The sequence below is a fragment of the Nyctereutes procyonoides genome, unplaced genomic scaffold (genome assembly GCF_905146905.1).
Source record: "Nyctereutes procyonoides isolate TBG_1078 unplaced genomic scaffold, NYPRO_anot_genome, whole genome shotgun sequence".
NCBI lineage: Eukaryota > Metazoa > Chordata > Mammalia > Carnivora > Canidae > Nyctereutes > Nyctereutes procyonoides.
In genome coordinates this window covers 6,416,149-6,434,829 of record NW_026575126.1, presented here as the reverse complement: position 1 = coordinate 6,434,829, position 18,681 = coordinate 6,416,149, and the positions used below count along the sequence as shown (strand labels likewise).

The 18,681-nt window shown below is 36.3% G+C and overlaps 1 protein-coding gene across 5 annotated transcripts in view; it reads left to right on the top strand.

Moving 5' to 3' along the window:
• Positions 1–18,681, top strand: part of SLC44A5 (solute carrier family 44 member 5) — a 379,443-nt gene that overhangs the window by 339,921 nt on the left and 20,841 nt on the right. For all 5 annotated transcript variants that reach the window (XM_055339206.1, XM_055339207.1, XM_055339208.1 and 2 more), the window contains 7 exons: positions 656–768; positions 9,877–10,008; positions 13,443–13,542; positions 14,946–15,038; positions 15,515–15,602; positions 16,361–16,623; positions 17,148–17,242. In XM_055339206.1, coding sequence (XP_055195181.1) covers positions 656–768; positions 9,877–10,008; positions 13,443–13,542; positions 14,946–15,038; positions 15,515–15,602; positions 16,361–16,623; positions 17,148–17,242 — 884 coding nt within the window. The remainder of the gene's footprint in view (positions 1–655; positions 769–9,876; positions 10,009–13,442; positions 13,543–14,945; positions 15,039–15,514; positions 15,603–16,360; positions 16,624–17,147; positions 17,243–18,681) is intronic.

Here is an 18,681-nt window from a genome sequence, read left to right as displayed (position 1 = left end):
TCACACTGCTGATTGCTTGATAAAGTCCTATGGCCCAGGAGATACAGAAGCTGTATCATGGCTCTCTATAATTAGCAGCCCCCAGATTACTGGGGACCTTAAATAGATGTCTGGTGATGTCAGACATCACAAATTATTAAAGATAATTGGACCATAATAATGACTACAAAATCATGGACTCAGGAACTGTGTGGGGCAATTATTTTTCTTTTCTGCCCTAAGACTTCTTTACTTCTAGATAGTTGTTGTAAAAAGTTTCCTTCTCTTGGTATCATGGATATGTTTTATAATTTATCACTTAGTGTGAGACATGTGAAGGGGGAAAAAATATATATGTGGCATGGGAACTGTGGCAGATAGGCCAAAACTGTAGGTTGGAGGAATTGTGTTTTTCCTTGAACAGTGGTTGCTGCCGGACTTCAATTTACCCAGGTACACAAATATTGACTCAGGTTTGAAGTTCCTGATGATCCTGCTTTTTCATGTGAAAGTCTTAATAGGAACAATTATTTGTGCTTTTTAATATTATAAGTGTTTCTATAGCCAGATAAAAATAGTCTGAGAAATATTTTGGATAGAAAATGTTGCCTTGCTTTTAACTTTGTTATGTTTAACACACTTGACCCCTGTGTGTGTTGTATGCTTTTTCCTCTAGTGGCCTGACTATCGCCATGCTTCTTAGTTGTATGTTTGTGATACTCCTGAGGTTCATAGCTGGAATCCTCTTCTGGGTCTTCATGGTGGGTGTGATTGGAATTATAGGTTATGGTAGGTATCACCCCTCTTAAAAATCACTAAATATCAAATTAGTCCTTTTCTTTTCAGTTGGCATTTTTAATAACCAGAAAGCACTTAACTTGCAGTGAATTTATTTTTTTAATAAATTAATTTTTATTGGTGTCCAATTTACCAACATACAGAATAACACCCAGTGCTCATCCCGTCAAGTGTCCCCCTCAGTGCCCATCACCCATTCACCACCCCCCCTTGCCCTCCTCCCCCTCCACCACCCCTAGTTCATTTCCCAGAGTTAGAAGTCTTTATGTTCTGTGTCCCTTTCTGATATTTCCCACACATTTCTTCTCCCTTCCCTTATATTCCCTTTCACTATTATTCATATTCCCCAAATGAATGAGAACATACACTGTTTGTCCTTCTCCAATTGACTTATTTCACTCAGCATAATACCCTCCAGTTCCATCCACGTCAAAGCAAATGGTGGGTATTTGTCGTTTCTAATGGCTGAGGAATATTCCATTGTATACATAGACCACATCTTCTTTATCCATTCATCTTTCGATGGACACCGAGGCTCCTTCCACAGTTTGGCTATTGTGGACATTGCTGCTAGAAACATCGGGGTGCAGGTGTCCCGGCGTTTCATTGCATCTGAATCTTTGGGGTAAATCCCCAACAGTGCAATTGCTGGGTCGTAGGGCAGGTGTATTTTTAACTCTTTGAGGAACCTCCACACAGTTTTCCAGAGTGGCTGCACCAGTTCACATTCCCACCAACAGTGCAGGAGGGTTCCCTTTTCTCTGCATCCTCTCCAACATTTGTGGTTTCCTGCCTTGTTAATTTTCCCCATTCTCACTGGTGTGAGGTGGACCCTGAACTTTATGGTCAACTAATATTCGATAAAGGAGGAAAGACTATCCACTGGAAGAAAGACAGTCTCTTCAATAAATGGTGCTGTGAAAATTGGACATCCACATGCAGAAGAATGAAACTAGACCACTCTCTTGCACCATACACAAAGATAAACTCAAAATGGATGAAAGATCTAAATGTGAGACAAGATTCCATCAAAATCCCAGAGGAGAACACAGGCAACACCCTTTTTGAACTTGGCCACAGTAACTTCTTGCAAGATACATCCACGAAAGCAAAAGAAACAAAAGCAAAAATGAACTATTGGGACTTCATCAAGATAAGAAGCTTTTGCACAGCAAAGGATACAGTCAACAAAACTAAAAGACAACCTACAGAATGGGAGAAGATATTTGCAAATAACATATCAGATAAAGGGCTAGTTTCCAAAATCTATAAAGAACTTATTAAACTCAACACCAAAGAAACAAACAATCCAATCATGAAATGGGCAAAAGACATGAAGAGAAATCTCACAGAGGAAGACATAGACATGGCCAACATGCACATGAGAAAATGCTCTGCATCACTTGCCATCAGGGAAATGCAGTGAATTTAAATTATTTACTTCCCAACCCCAAAATATTGAGAAATATTATTTAATTTTACATATATTATTTCTATAACTTTTATCTTCATCTTGAAATAGATGCTATCAAAATGCTCTACTCTTGTTCCTTACTGACCTTTGGTCCCATGCCTTATCGTCATTAAAAAGGAAGTAAAAAAACCTAAAACAGCACCTTTTAGGTTAATGAAAAACATTTCAGAAAACTTATTTTATTCCTTTAACTTTTCTGTCTGTATAATTACAGAAGTGTGATCTATTTTTCTTTCAATTTAGTAATTTTAATCCAGGTACTGTCACACAATTCTAGTAATTGGCCGGTGCTCCATAATGAGGCATCACCCTCTAGAGGCAAGTATTCTGAACTACAACCTTTGGATGGAGAGCTCCTTTCTATCAAGGTTGACATTCTAACCAGTAGCTCAGTCCCCTCAAAAGCAGTACAGGTGCAGTGTGAACACCAAAGAAGGAGCTAAAGTTTCCCCCCAGGAAGAGTATAGCATTTATGGCAGCTCCCGTCATAGTTCTAATAGGCATAAAGGCCAATAGATGAATTTTTGAGAGGTTTCTATTCCAGAATAAATCCTCCTACAATACCATTTGGATTGAAAATCGTTTCATGGTTGCCAAGACACCAAGAACAGCAATTTCCTATTTTTGCCACTCAAGGAAGAGTTTTACACATATCAATATAAGAATACGGTTGAATTCCCCAGGTTCTGTAGTTAGACTGAATTCTAATCCCAGCTCCATCACATATAACTGAGGAACTTTAGAAACGCTTCCTAATGATTATAAGACCCAGTTTCCTTATCTGTAACATCAGCACAGTCGTGGTATATATTTCTATCTCACAAGATTGTGAGGATTAACTGAGATAATGAATATAAAGCTCTTATATCTGAAAATATCTGAAAAACAGTAAACACTCAACATGTGTTGGTTTATTGTTACTGTCCTCCCTGTTATCCTCAATAGGTTTCTAGACAGTTTCCTATCTCTTCAGGGTTTCCTTATCTGCCGCTTCTGTGCAACTGCATGTGAAAAGGTGGGTCAGTCTGGTGGAGGAGCATAAGAACCACTAGCCCTTAATCAAAGACTCCTAAGAAAGCTTTTTGTTTAAAAGTCTTTTGTGTATGTTTCTGCTTGGAGCCCAAAATAAACTCTGCCCTTTACCACTATAGAGCCTGGGCATGTGATTCAGTCACTCTTTTATTGTCATCAAGAAGGGAAAGACAGTAAAGTCTGGTATTGATTTCATTGACTTAAGAAGAAAAAAAAATCTGAGATTGGCTATAGTGCAAAGTTGACAGTGGCAAGAGGGAGAAAGATCACCGGCATATCGCAAGTACAGGTGAAACAACAAATTTCAGCTCCCTGTTGACTCCCTAGGTAGTACTAGCTCAGCAATTAATGGTGTGGCAAGTCAGCTTGAAGCCTTTCATTGGGTGGGGAAATGTCCAGCTAGATTGAGAAGTATAATACTGTATAACTGACCTCTGCTACTATCTTGGACAACCGATTTTCTCCATATCATGGGAAACCAACCATTTCCTACTAACAGCAGTCTATTTACTAGGGCAAGCAGCCTACTGAGCAGAGAAAAAGCCAGGCTGTTTGTGGGCAAGTGCCCTTGAACATCAGTGGAACAATTCGTATCGACCAGAACAAGTTAAGATTTATACAGGAGAGGCCACAGAACAGTGGGGTTACGGACATGGATGTGGAGATTGAAAAGGCACAGTCCCAGATTCATTGCATATTAACTGTGTGATCCTTTGCAGGTATACAGTCTCTCTAATTAGTAGTTTCTTCAACTATACAATAGGATTCTGTGAATAAATTTTTAAATAATGTAAATAAAGTCCTTAGAAAGCTGCTTACTATGTAATAATTGTTCAGTAAACAGTCGTGGTTGTAGTTGTTACACAGGAATAGATGCTGAATTTTCTCAAATGCTTTTCCTACATCTATGGAGATTATCATATGTTTTTTAATCATGTTGAGATTATCATATGACTTTTATCTTTCATTAATGTGCATCACATCTACTGATTTGTGAATCCTGAGCCATCCTTGCATCCCTGGAATAAATCCCACTTGATCATGGTATATGATATTTTTAATGTACTGTTGAATTCAGTTTGCTAATATTTTGAGGATTTGCACATCTATGTTCACCAGGGGTACTGGCCTGTAGTTCCGTTTTCTTGTGGTGTCCTTGTCTGATTTTGGTATCAGGGTAATGCTGACCTTGTAGAATGGGTTTGGCAATGTTTCCTCCACTTCTTTTTTGGAAGAGCTTGAGAAAGGATGGTATTAATTCTTTGAATTTTGGTAGAATTCACCAGTGAAGTTATCTGGTCCTGGCCTTTTGTTTGTTGGGAGGTTTTTGATTACTGATTCAATCTTCTTACTAGTAATTGGCCTGTTTAGATATCCTATTTTATCATGATTCAGTCTTGGTAAGTTATATGTTTCTAGGAATTTATCCATTTCTTCTAAGCAGTTAAATTTGTTGGCACATAATTGTTCATAGTATAGTTGACCCTTGAACACCATGGGTTTGACCTGCATATATCCACTTATATGCTGTTTTTGGATAAATACAGTTCTATAAATGAATTTTCTTTTCCTTATGATTTTCTTAATATTTTCTGTAGCTTACTTTATTAAAAGGATATATAATAAATATACTAAATATCAAGTGTTAATATTAAGTGTTAATTGACGGCTTATGGTATCAGTAAGGCTTCTGGTCAGCAGTCAGATATTAGTAGTTAAGTTTTTAAGGAGTCAAAATTTATATATGGGGTTTTGCACTGGGGGTAGGTATTCCTAAACCCCCTGTTGTTTAAGGATCAACTGTAGTCTCTTATGATTGTTTGTGTTTCTGTAGTATCAGTTGTAAACTCTCCTCTTTCATTACTGATTTTGAGTTTTCTCTTTCTTGGTGAGTTTAGCTAAACACTTATCCATTTTGGTTATCTTTTAAAAGAACCAGCTGTTAGTCTCATTGATCTTCTATATTGTCTTTTTTAGTCTCTCAGTTATTTCTACTCTAATCTTTATTTCCCTCCTTCTGACTTTGGGCTTCATTTGTGCTTTTTCTAGTTCCATGAGATATAAAGTTAGGTTATTTATTTGAGACTTTTCTTATTTCTTGAGGTAGCCTGTGTCCTTATGAATTTCCCTCTTGAAATGCTTTTACTGTATCCTGCAATGGTATATTTCCATTTTCATATGTCTCAAGGCATTTAATTTCCTTTTGATTTCTTCCTTGATCTATTGGTTGTTCAGTAGCATGTTTAATCTCCACATATTTGTGAATTTTCCAGTTTTTCTGATGTAATTAATTTCTAATTTATACCATTGTGGTCAAAGAAGATACTTAAAATGATTTCAGTCCTCCTAAATTTATTAAGACTTATTTTGTGGCTTAACATAGTATCTATCCTTGATAATGTTCCATGTGCACCTGAGAAGAATGTGTATTCTGCTGTTTTAAGATGGAATGTTCTATATAGATAGATAGATCTGTTAAGTCCACCTGGTCTAATGTGTTAAGGCTGATGTTTCCTTACTGATTTTCTGTCTGGCCAGTCTATTCATTTATAATCCCATTTACAATTGCATCAGAAGAATAAAATATAACTAGGAATAAATTTAAACAAGGGGTAAAAGACCTATGTATTGAAATCTGTAAGACCTTGATAAAAGAGGTTGGAGAAGACACAAATAAATGAAAAGATATTCTATGCTCATGGATTGGGAGAATAAATATTGTTAAGATCTGCATACTTGCCAACGTGATCTACAGATCCAGTGAAATCCCTATCAGAATTCCAATTGCCCTTTTAAAAGAAGTAAAACATATAATCCTAAATTTTGTATGGAACCACAAAAAACCCACAAAACCAAAAAGCCAAAGCAACCTTGAGAAAGGAGAACAAAACTGGGAGGTATCATATACCCTAATTTCAAACTATATTACAAAGCTATAGTGATTAAAACAGTATGATATTGTCACAAAAATAATAGAACAGAGAGCCCCCAAATAAAACTACTCATATAGGTTCAATTAATTTATCACAAAGGAGCCAAGATATACAATGGGAAAGAACAGTCTCCTATAAATCGTGTTGGGAAAACTGGACAGCCACATGCAAAAGAATGAAACTGGACCACTATCTTAACAGCCTACACAAAAATTAACTCAATATTGATTAAAAACTTGAATATAAGACCTGAAACCATAAAACTTCTAGAAGAAAATGTAGGCAGCAAGCTCGTTTATCAGGTCTTAGCAATGATTTTTTTAATATGATCTAAAATCACAAGCAATAAAAAGCAAAAATAAATAGAACTATGTAATCTACAAAGCTTCTGAGCAGCAAAGAAATCCCTCAAAAAAAAGGAACATATTGGATGGAAGAAAATATTCACAAACCAGATGTCTGATAAGGAGCTAATATAAGGAACTCACACAACTCAGTAGCAAAAAAAAAAAAAATCAAACCCAATTTGTAAATAGGCAGAAAATCTGAATAGACATTTTCTCAAAGAAGACTGGATGGTCAACAGTTACATGAAAGGTACTCAACATCACTAATCATCAGGGAAATGCAAATCCCAAACCATAATAGGATAGCATCTCATACCTGTTGTTAGAATGCCTGTTATCAAAAAGACAAGAAATCGGTGTTAGCAAGGATGTAGAGAAAAATGAACCCTTGTGCACATTTGGTAGGAATGTAAATTCGTTCAGTCATCATGGAAAATAGTATGGAGGTTCCTCAAAAAAATTAGAACTACCATGTGATTCAAAAAGTCCACTTTTGGGTATTTACCTGGAAAAAAAAATGAAAAAGCTAATTCAAAAAATATGCACCATGTTCATTGCAACATTATTTACAATAGCCAAGATATGGAAACAACTATCTAATGGATGAATGGATAAAGAAAGTGATAAAAATGGATTAAAAAGAATGAAATCTTGCCATTTGTGACAACATGGATGAATCTAGAGAAATAGTATGTTAAATGAAGTAAGACAATGAAAAATACCATATGATGTTACTTATACATAGAATCTAAAAAACAGGCACAGAAACAAACTCCTAGAGAACAAATTTGTGGTTTCCAGAGGGGTGGGGAAGATGGATGAAATAGGTTAAAGACATTAAGAGGTACAAACTTCTAGTTATAAAATATACTCATGGGGATGCAAAGTACAGCATAGAAAATATAGTCAATAATAGTGTAATAACTTTATACAATGACAGTTGGTAACTATACTTTCCCTAAAAAGTGTTTTATAATGTATAGAATTGTCACATTGCTGTTACACCAATCTTATATTGTATGCCAACTGTATTTCAATTAAAAATTTAAATTATAAAATTAAAAACTAAGCTCATAGATACAGAGAACAGATGAGCAGTTGCCAGAGATGGGAGGTAGTGGGGGGAGATGTTGAAAGAAACTGGTGAGGGGGTATAAATTTATTTAAAGTAATTAACCAAAAGAAAGCTGCAGTTGCTATATTAGACAAAAGGCTTTTTGAAATAAAATTCATTATTAGAGTTAGAAGGGATTTAATTTTCTTAAAAGGTATACCAATTTTAAATATACAGGCTTCTAATAAATATATGCATCTAATAAAATATATTCAAAATTCATAGAACTATAAGGATAAATTATTTAAAAACTTGTACAAGCTATGAATCTCAAAGATTTCAATAAATTTTTCTGTTAAAATAAGATAATGATAAGCAAAAAATTCAGAATAATTGTTCTTTGGTGGAGATTGGCAGATGATATGATGAAGATCTCAGGTAAAAGAAAAAATTATTTTGCTTAATTAGAGCAAAATTAAGATCACAAAGTCTTAAACTAGGTAATGATAGGTTTCATTTGACTATATACTTTAAAACCTACACCTGAAAAAAACCTACGTCTGTTACTACAGAACTACATATAATTCTGTATGTATTAAATATTCCAAAGCATTTTTATTTTACTTTTTTTTAAGATTTATTTATTTTAGAGAGTGTGAGTAGGGGGAGGGGAGAGGGGGAGAGAGAATCCTCAAGCAAACTCCCAGCTGAGCACAGAGCCCAATACAGAGCTTGATCCAATGGCCTGAGATTGACGGAGCCAAAATCAAGAGTTGGCCATTTAACTGACTGAGCCACCCAGGTGCCACCAAAAGCATTTTTAAAAATACATTGGGAAAATAGGACCTGAAAGATACTTGTCTTATATCTCTTTAAGAAATGTCCCTTCTAGTCTAGTCTTGCCTTTCTCCACATACCTCACCCCCTTCCTTATCTTTATCTAGGAAAAAAAAAGTATTAGTTTATAATTGGGGTTTAAAAAAGCAGTTTTTCTCATTATTACTAAAACATTTCCAATGGATCTAAACCAGACTCATTGGTCCTAAAAATAAACTCCCTAATTCTACTTTTCTTTTTACTCCCACTTTATCTAGATCATCTAAAGATTCATTGTGCAGTTTGTGGGGTGCCTGGGTGACTCAGTTAAGCATCTGACTCTTGATTTTGGCTCAGGTCATGATCTTGGGGTCATAAGATTGAGCCCCACATCAGCCTCTCATTCAGCAGGGAGTCTGGGATTCTCTCCCTCTCTCTCTGTCCCTCTCTCCCTACTCATATTCTCTCTCTCTTTCAAATAAGTAAATCTTTAAAAAAAAATTCATTTTACAGCCTGAAATGCAGTGTCTCAGGGAAATCTAGCCAGTCCATATTTACTTTGCCTGGATACAATCTTTGATAAGAATATGCATTAGGTAATTCCATCAAGATCTACTTCACCAAAAACATTTTTTAATTTTATTTTTTAATCTACGATAGTCAGAGAGGGAGAGAGAGAGAGAGCGAGAGAGAGAGAGAGAGAGGCAGAGACACAGGCAGAGGGAGAAGCAGGCTCCATGCACCGGGAGCCCAACGTGGGATTCGATCCCGGGTCTCCAGGGTCGTGCCCCGGGCCAAAGGCAGGCGCCAAACCGCTGCGCCACCCAGGGATCCCTGTGTATTTTTTTTTTTATCCAAAAACATTTTTTAATTCAAAAGTATTTTTTCAACTTAAATTTTTAAAAATCTGCTTTTTAAATTGTGTATTTATGTGCTTCAAATTTCAAAAGGTATAAAGTTTATACAGTGAAATTTCCTACTTATTCTTGGTCAGTAAGTTTCCTTCCCTGGAAGTAAAAAACAAACAAAAACAAAAACAAAAAAAAAAGTTTCTTTGTATCCTTCCAGGGACACTATGTAAGTACAAGAAAATATATAGGGAGGTGATTCATATGTGAATTATAGCACACTTTTTATGTCACTTTTATCTTTTTTCACTTAACGAAATAGCTCAGTGATCACTGAATATCAGTATACTTTCTCTTTTTGTGAAAAGCTAGTATTCTATTATACAAATATACCATAATTTATTTAGTCAGTCCCTCTTGGGCATTGAAATTATTTCTAGTCAAAAGGATATAAAATGCTTACTATGTAAATATGAATCTTGCCTTTGTAGAAATGACCATGCTGTTCAGTTTCACATAGATGTGTTTAAGTGTATATAGCTTGTATTTCAGGAAATGGCATTTTATATTAGTCTGTTTTTCTTTCCTTTTCAAGGAATATGGCACTGTTACCAAGAATACAACAATCTTCAGGGACGGCCAAATTCTCACTTATCTGTGTATGACCTCGGGATTCAGACTGATATAAGCATGTACTTCCAACTGAAACAAACATGGCTCGCATTTAGTGAGTGGATTTTAAAAGCTGGTTTACTTAAAGTAGTAATAATGAAAGAAAATCTTTGTCTAAAGAAAATCTTGGGTTAGTGTAACCTGTTCAATAGACCCATTATTAATGTCACTAAAGTAAATGTGTCTATAATCTTAATAGCTTCAGTAAATGGAAAGGTCATTGAGGGGAATTTATGATGTAATCTAACAAAATATTACTTTGCGATGATGTCATATTACTTGTCTTCTACTTAAAATGGTTTGGATGTGGATGGTTATAGCCATTACCTTGATATCCAAGAAAGGTGTTTTAAAAGGAAAAAAAAATGCTTAATTTTTCAAACTTGTTTTAAAAACAGAAAAAGGATAACCAATTTTTTCATAACAAGACTTTTAAACTATTACAGGAATTAGAATAATAAGTAACAAAATAAATTTATGTTTTTGAAGTGTTCAGATTATTGAATTAAGGGTGATATTAGCAAAATTTTTAAAGCAAGATGATTTCAGAGATAGCTTTAATTTTATATTCTTAAATGGTTTTATCATAATCTTACCATTTTGTGTTCTTTAATCAAGATTTTAAAATAATCTCTAATTACATGTTGCTTTAAAAAAAACTTCTTCATATTGAGAGCCAAGCAAGACACATTTCAAGGAGGCCTGGTAAGAAGTCCAGAGATAGCCTCAGAGGTGAGCAATATCTTGGTGGGCACATCATGGGGCCCGGTATGAGTCCCATCTCCATAAATGTAAAAACTCAGTTTTGCCACTTTACCCAGAAGTCCTCAGGCTTTCAAGGACAGGCTCATGTCCTATCACAAGTGTGCCGTTTTAGTTGTTTATACTACTAGGATGCAGTATACTTCTTGACCAGAATGAGACCTAGGCCATCTACTACACTGCTTTCCTGGAAGCAAGGCATGTGGGGGAAAAATGAATAATGAGAAGCCGTTTTAGCAAAAGGTTTTGGATAATCTTGAGATTTTTTTTTTCTAAAAGGTCTTGTAAGCTCCATGACCTAAACTTGCACAGAACATGCACCCCCCACCAGGGTCCTTTTGTCCACCACATTTGATTTTTCTCTTTTCCTCAGGCCTTGCTGAATCAAAATGTCACATTCATGTTCTTTGGCTTCCCACATCCAGCTTGCATGCAGATTAGTTCCCTTCCTATAACTTTTTTTTTCAAATACGTTGCAGAAGGATTATTTCATTCATATCCTTCTTTTTAACTATATAAAAATAAGGCATCTTGGAATTTGTATCCTTATCATTTTTCCTGAATTTGAGTGATTCCATCCATACCTTCTCAGGAATCTACTTGCAATTATCTATCATGTATAAAGATGATGAATCTCATCCATTATATATTGAAATCTCTAGTTTTATTCTCAGGTGAATCTTATAGTGACAGGTTCTATGGTCATTCTACTGCTGTCTCTTAAGGGCCTTCAACACAAAAATCATTGACATGATTGATCAAAATCTGCCACTGGATAAGTTAAGGGATGTCCTTTGAGGAAAATATAGAATTCACTTTTATTTTCAAGTCTAGCAATGCCAATGTTTCCTCAACTGTGCCCCCACTTTCACAATCCATTTATCAGACATTAATTGATTACTTGCTCTGTGTTTGGACACAATTCTAGGTATCAGAAGGGCATAATGTGAAATTATACTCATTGATGAAAACACTTAAAATAAGTAGAGTTCTACATACAAAAATTATCGTTTCTATGAGTCTCGGGTTGTGTTAGGAGATGGTTCTAATCTTATTTCTGCTATTAGTTACTCTAGGCTCCTCCTCTGAAAAGTTAGTTATACCAACTTCTCTACAGGGTCTCAAAAAATAGATTTCCATTGTTTGCTTTTATTCAGATACAAGAAAGGCACATAAACTCAAAAGACAATAAAATTTCTCTAATCATCTTGGATATGTAATTTTGTAAAGGTCTACGTTTCATATGCAACGTTGTTTATGAATGCAATTTCAGAATGTAAAGTGATTCTTGGCATATCTCGTATTCTTAGGTTTGTCCAAAAATGATGATTTTAGCTCATCATGGCTATCCTCCATAACTTTGGAGTCATTTTATTGTTTTAAGAGAATCAAATATGCATGACAACATAAATACAGGATTTAACTAAAAGAAGACATAGTGGCAAGATGATACATTACTAAGATCCTCTCCCATCTCTGCGTTAACTGATTTCTGCTCGGAGATGTTAACTGATGTGTGCTGAGTGCCCTGTCACTTGAAGTGCTCGGGCATGAGCAGGATAACTGTCTAGCAAGTATGTAATAGAGCAGATTCTTTCAGAGGTGGGAATTTAAATTTCCATTTAGTTTCTTCTATAATTTCAGGTTCTGTTATTAGCAGTGCTATATTTCCTTAATTTCAGCATGCATTACTTTTCACTTTTTAACATAGCTGAAATCAGGATGAAAAGACATTTAATGAAGGATTTTATTTTTCCTGAAAAGTTATTGCTAAATTAAAAGTGTGTCTTAGAGTTGAAAATATAGTAAGTGGGACCATCTGGCTTAAAGTAGAGAGAAACTAATTGAAGGTAGCCAAAAAGAAATGAAAATCGGAACAAGCTGGAGCAAGGCACTGGTACTTATTGTAAGGATATAACAGTGTCTCACCAAACTAAAAAAAAAAAAAAGGGGAGGGGGCAGGAAAGCAGCTGGACTTTCCAGGGTACTTGGATCCAGGAAAATACAGAAAGCCAAAAGAACTCAAGATTGCCTCTCCGCTCTGTTTCTTAAATACACAGATGTTTTATTCTGTCTTTGCAAATTCACTTATCTCACGAAAAGGTGGTTTCGACACAGTTCATGAAGTTTGTAGAGCTTGAAGTTCAAGAGGTTCATAACCTTCAATTCAAAACTGAAGTAGATTCCCTTAGTTCTAATTCTGAGACCAGGGTTGGGTTTACAGCCTGATTCCATCAAGGGTGGCCGTGATGGGTAGAGTCACAGGGTAAAAGTGTGGCCATCAAGAGCCTGCCCCGTCAGTCAGCAAGGCCAGTTACGGAAGCGGCATTGTGTACAGTGACAGCTCAAGGAGTTTCTTCTGTAATAATTCTCTTACTCAATGAAGTGAAAGTGAAAACACCTAAAATAGAGCTGCCTGCAGCCGTCCGTCCTTCTCTCATGTGTACGAATGTTGTGACATGTTTCAATAGGTGAAATGAAGCCTGACCAACTGAGTTGCTCAAACTGTAGCTAAATGTTTTAATCGAGATTTCTTAGCCTTTCTTGGAGGGTTTGAGAATGAATTTCTAAGATTGGCACTTTTGGAGAGGTTGCACTGCCCAAATTGTGGAGTGTCAGAATTGGCAGAAATAACCATGAGACTCAGCCCTCAACTTTTGCAGAGAAAGATTGTGTTTTGGGGTTGATTTGTATATCACACACTAATTCTTTTTTTCCTGTTTAAAGTGATAATACTCTGCATTCTTGAAGTGTTTATCATCCTCATGCTGATCTTCCTCAGGGAACGAATCCGCATCTCCATTACCCTGCTGAAGGAAGGGAGCAAGTAAGGCCCTGATGGAGAAACTCACATAATGTACATCAGTCACTGCCTATTGTGTACATGTCCAGAGACTTCCCCTTTAAGACTTGTTAGAGAAATCTGCTTTCCATTCAAGAAGACTGAAGTTCAGACTTTGCCACTTATTAGAAAGGTCATGCTGACAAATCCTTCAGTGCTCCCAAACCTCAATTATCATAGGATGAAATAAGGCTCAAACCTGTGTAGTCCGTGTATTAGCACTTTTTTTAAACACCAAATGTATGTCAGAATAACATGTGAAAGTAAGTGATAAAGTGCTACATAAAAGTACCTTGTATTATATATTGTATTATTCCCATACTGAATCCTACAATATTGATGGTTGAGATCATTTGCAAAACTTCAAATCCTCATAATTCTATAAAGTCCATTAGAGTGACAAAATTTGCTAGTAGAATAATTGATTCTAGGAGCACCAGACTATAGCTCTTAATTCAGAACACGTTATATCTGGAGCCATTTTTGTTTAAAAAATGCTATAAAATAAACACTAAAACTCATGCTAGGAGGTAATGACACCTCCTAGTTTCTAAACTATTCCAAAAGGTCACTTGAGGATAATACTTTAAGCTTTTGAATAATGGATGGAAGAAATATGAAAAGAACTATAAGCCAACAGACCATGCATTCTATTTAGAATGATTAAAAACTAAGTTCTTAATGATCAAAGACCACATTATTTTAAGTAGTCTGTAAGGATTATTCTAACAAAATTGTCTTCCATAATAATAATAGTGCCACTTGAATAATCCAATGGTTTAAATAGTTAGCAAGCCGTGTGTTAAACTCTCTCTCGCCTTCCTGTAACTGCAGCCCTATCATTAGCCACTGGAAACTACTGATTTGCTGGGGTTTTTTCTTAACTAATATGATGTTGTGCAATTCACTGTAACTTGCCCCACTGTTACACCTCTGCGTGTGTGTGCGCGCACGCGTGTGCAAAGGGCCAATACAACTGTGACAGGTTGATCATTTTTTTCAAGGGCAACTAAGAGCTGGAATTAATTGGTATGAGAAATAAGCTTTAGACTGACTTCATTCTAAGAATGGTGGTAATTACCATTGGCTCTTTTTTGCTGATCATTCTAGCATATTCTTAAAGAATTTTAAATTTTTAAATTGGCTATTAAATTTTACTTGTGGTGTTTTTAGTAAATTAGAGGCCTTCTTTTAATGTTTATATTTGATTCCCGTCAGAAGTTCCCCCAAAGTTCCTCCCAAGTTTCTGTATGGTTTTTTCCTGAAAATAACACAAGTAAAATTTAAAAGCCAATTTAAAAATTTATTTCTAGTTTAACAGATAAAGATTTAATTAAGAAGTTATATCTCTGAATCATTTTGAATTTCAAATATTTGCTTTATTTCAGAGCCATTGGATACATCCCTACTACATTAATTTATCCAATTTTAACTTTCACTTTCATCTCCATCTGTATTGCCTACTGGGCAGTGATAGCAATGTATCCTTTGGTAATTGACATCTTTAAACCTCGGGTTCATACTACTATTCAAGAACCAGGAGTTTGTGTCTAGAGCTTCCCATCCTGAGAAGACTAGGAACATCCTTAAGGTTTTTTATTTTTTGGGTTTCTTTTTGCTGAGCTCTAAAAAAAGTTCGTCTACTGATTGAACTCCCCCCCCCTCCCCCAGATAGGCCATGTGGTAGATTTTGTTTTATTTTGTCTTCACATATGGTAATTCTTCTTGGCAATAACCTAAGAAAATTCCTTTGTATTTTATTGTGAAGGGGCCACTCAGTGCAGCTGACTCATGTTGTGTTATTCCAGGTCTGAAAAAAAATGTATAAATTATTAAAAGGCTAGAGGTTTTTTGAAGTTATCTCTCCGTGGACTTTTGAGTTATTTGCATTATTTTTTTTTTGTCTGTCTACTTTCAATATACCAGCAAATAGTTTATCCTTAATAGGTTACCCCAGTTACTTGGCTACGTCAGGGGTACCTATATACAAAGTCATAGCCCCAGAAGGGAAATGCAAACATGAAAATACAACCTGTAACCCAGAGGTAAGTCAAAGACTCTCTCTCTCTCTCTTACTTACTTCAATACAGAACTCTACTACATTTCACCTAGCAGTTGTAAAAATCATTTTGAAATGGAGACATTAATGGGGATCACTGTTGAGAAGGGAAGGGCGGGTCCGGTGTTAGCAGTAGAGCACTGAAAATGGTGGGCAGAATGAAGAGAAAGCACGGTTTCCTGAGTTCATCTGTTCCTGTCACATGCCCAAGAAGCAGGGGTGGTCAACAACAACACTAGTAAATGTGAAATTTTAGTGGGTGCAGAGTGGTGAACATATGATGGAAAATGAAATACTTTCTAGAGCTCATTAAGGAATGATATAAAGTGGTGGGATAGAAGAATAGGAGTAACAGGGACGCCTGGGTGGCTCAGTTGGTTAAGTGGCTAACTCTTGATTTCAGCTGAGGCCCTGATCCCTAGGGTCCTGGGATCAAGCCCTGAGTTGGGCTCTCTGCTCTGTGGGGAGTCTGCTTCCCTCTCCCTCTGCCCTTCCCCTTAAATGCACTCGTGCTCTCTCATACTTGCTCTCTTATGCATGCTCTCTCTCTCTCTCAAATAAATAAAATCCTAAAAAAAAAAAAACCTATATATTAAAAAAAAAATAGGACTAACAGCAGAAGCTAATGGGAGAAAAGGAGGACATGCAATTGTGGCTACACAAGGAGAGAAGTCAGGGAAGGTGTTATCTTGGAATGGCATTTCATATTAACTCTATTGTCTTTTTTTTTTTTCCTGAGTACAGATTTTTAATACAACTGAAATTGCCAAAGCTTGCCCTGAGGCTCAGTGTAACTTTGCTTTCTATGGTGGAAAGAGCCTGTACCATCAGTATGTCCCTACTTTCCAGATGTTCAATCTATTTGTCTTTTTCTGGCTTATAAACTTTGTCATTGCACTGGGTCAGTGTGCCCTTGCTGGTGCCTTTGCTTCTTATTACTGGGCCTTCAGAAAACCCGATGACATCCCACCATATCCACTTTTTACTGCATTTGGACGAGCCATACGGTAAGTTCCACGTTGAATCGTACCTCCATCTACCCAGTTAGGTTTAGTGTGCTTATGATTCGATCGTATGCCTTTATAAGTCACGTGGCGAAGTTACAAATGAGGTCAAAGGTATGATTTAAGATTCATGGATGTCCATTGGCTCAGTCTGCTTTTAGAGCCACAGCTTTTACAATCCCTACCCGGGCCAATATCCTTCTAAAAGCCTTCTCTTACTGAAGAGAAGTAGTAGAGGAGGGCACCACAATAAAAATTAAGAATTAACGTGGCTCTGTCTCTCTCTTGCTTGGCTCAAACGTTGTATTTTATGATGAAAGGCTATTGGTATCATTTTTGTAGATGAAGGGCAAAAGAGATGTGAATCATTTAAAATCCTCTATGAGGATCTTTATCAACCTGAATAAGAAAGCATAAGAAATTCTTTCCTGTCTTTCTGGAGACCCTTTTTACCTATTAAAATTGTAGCATCCTTTTCGTTATAGTAAAGATCTTTTAACTTTGATTCTCATTTTATCTTTGCCCAGATATCACACAGGGTCCCTCGCATTTGGATCTTTACTTCTTGCATTAATTCAAATGTTTAAAATAGTCCTAGAGTACTTGGACCGCCGTCTTAAAGGTAAGACTCCAGAATTCATCTCTTCTCAGGCTTCCTGACTTCTGTGAAGAGCATGGGTGGGGCAGGGAGTTGAGGGAAACATGACGAGTGCAAGCTGGACTAGGGTAACAAGGATGGAAGTGGCTGGATTTAGGGATATGTTTGGAAAGAGAAGCCAACAGGACTTGCTGTGAGAGATGAGATACGGGGCAGGAGAGGGGTGGAGGGGAAGAGGAGCAGTGGTGTGAAGGAAAGAGAGAGAAAGTGTATGGTGCCGTTTACTAAAATGTAGAAACTAGAAGAAGAAAATTTCAAAGAAGAGATGAAAAACCGTTTCTGGCGTGTTAATATTGAGGAGCGTGGTGGAGACGTCAGGCAGTTTCAAGTCTGGAGCTCAGGATGAGTCAGGCTTAAAATATAGATGTGGGTGTCATCAGCATAAATTTTTACACATAACATGTATAGTTTACAAGCTCTACTTTGTACTTTATTTTGTTCATTATCTCACATGTTTTTTCCCCTCCCCCCTTTCCTCCCCCCTTCCCTTCCTTCCACGAGAGTGCTTAAGTTCTCTACAAGCAAGTTTAAATTCTACAGCATAGTAGTATCAACTATATTCACTACGTTATACATTGGATCCAAAGGCGTTATTCATCTTATAACTTAAAATTTACACTTTTTTTTTTACCAGGCTTTCCCTATTTCCCCCACCCCCCAGCCTGTAGTGACCACCACTCTGCTCTCTATTCAATATTTTTTAAAGATTCTACATAGGAGGATCATATCATCTTTATTTGCCTTTCTCTGTTTGGCTTATTTCTCTTAGCATCATACCCTTCAAGTTCATCTGTGTTGCAAAAGCAGGGTTTCCTTCTTTTTAAAAGCTGAATAATGTTCCATTGTGTATCGGTACCGCATTTTCTTTATCCATTGATCCACTTGAATGCATGTTGTTTTCATACTTTTGATATTATAAATGATGCTGCAGTGAACACAGGAGTACAGATATGTCTTTGAGATAGTAATTTCATTTTCTTTGCATTTTCTTTGGATATAAACACAGAAGTGGAATTGCTGAATCAAATGGCGGTTCTATTTTTAATTTTTTGAGGAACTTCCATACTGTTTTCCACAGTGGATGCACCAGTGTGCATCCCACCAATGGTATACAAGAGTTCCCTTTTCTCCACATCTTCACCTCCACATCCTTATCTTTTGTCTCCTCTACCTCATTGTGGTTTTGATTTGCATTTCTCTGATAAGTAGTAATGTCAAGTGCCATTTGCTGTACTTATGGGCCATCTGTATATCTTTTTTGGAAAAAAAAAAAAAGGTCTGCAGGTCCTTTGCCTATTTTTAAAATTGGGTTATTAGTGTTTTTTGCTATTGAGTTCTAGGAGTTCCTTATATATTTTTGGATATTCACTCATTATCACATATACGGTTTGCAAATATTTTCT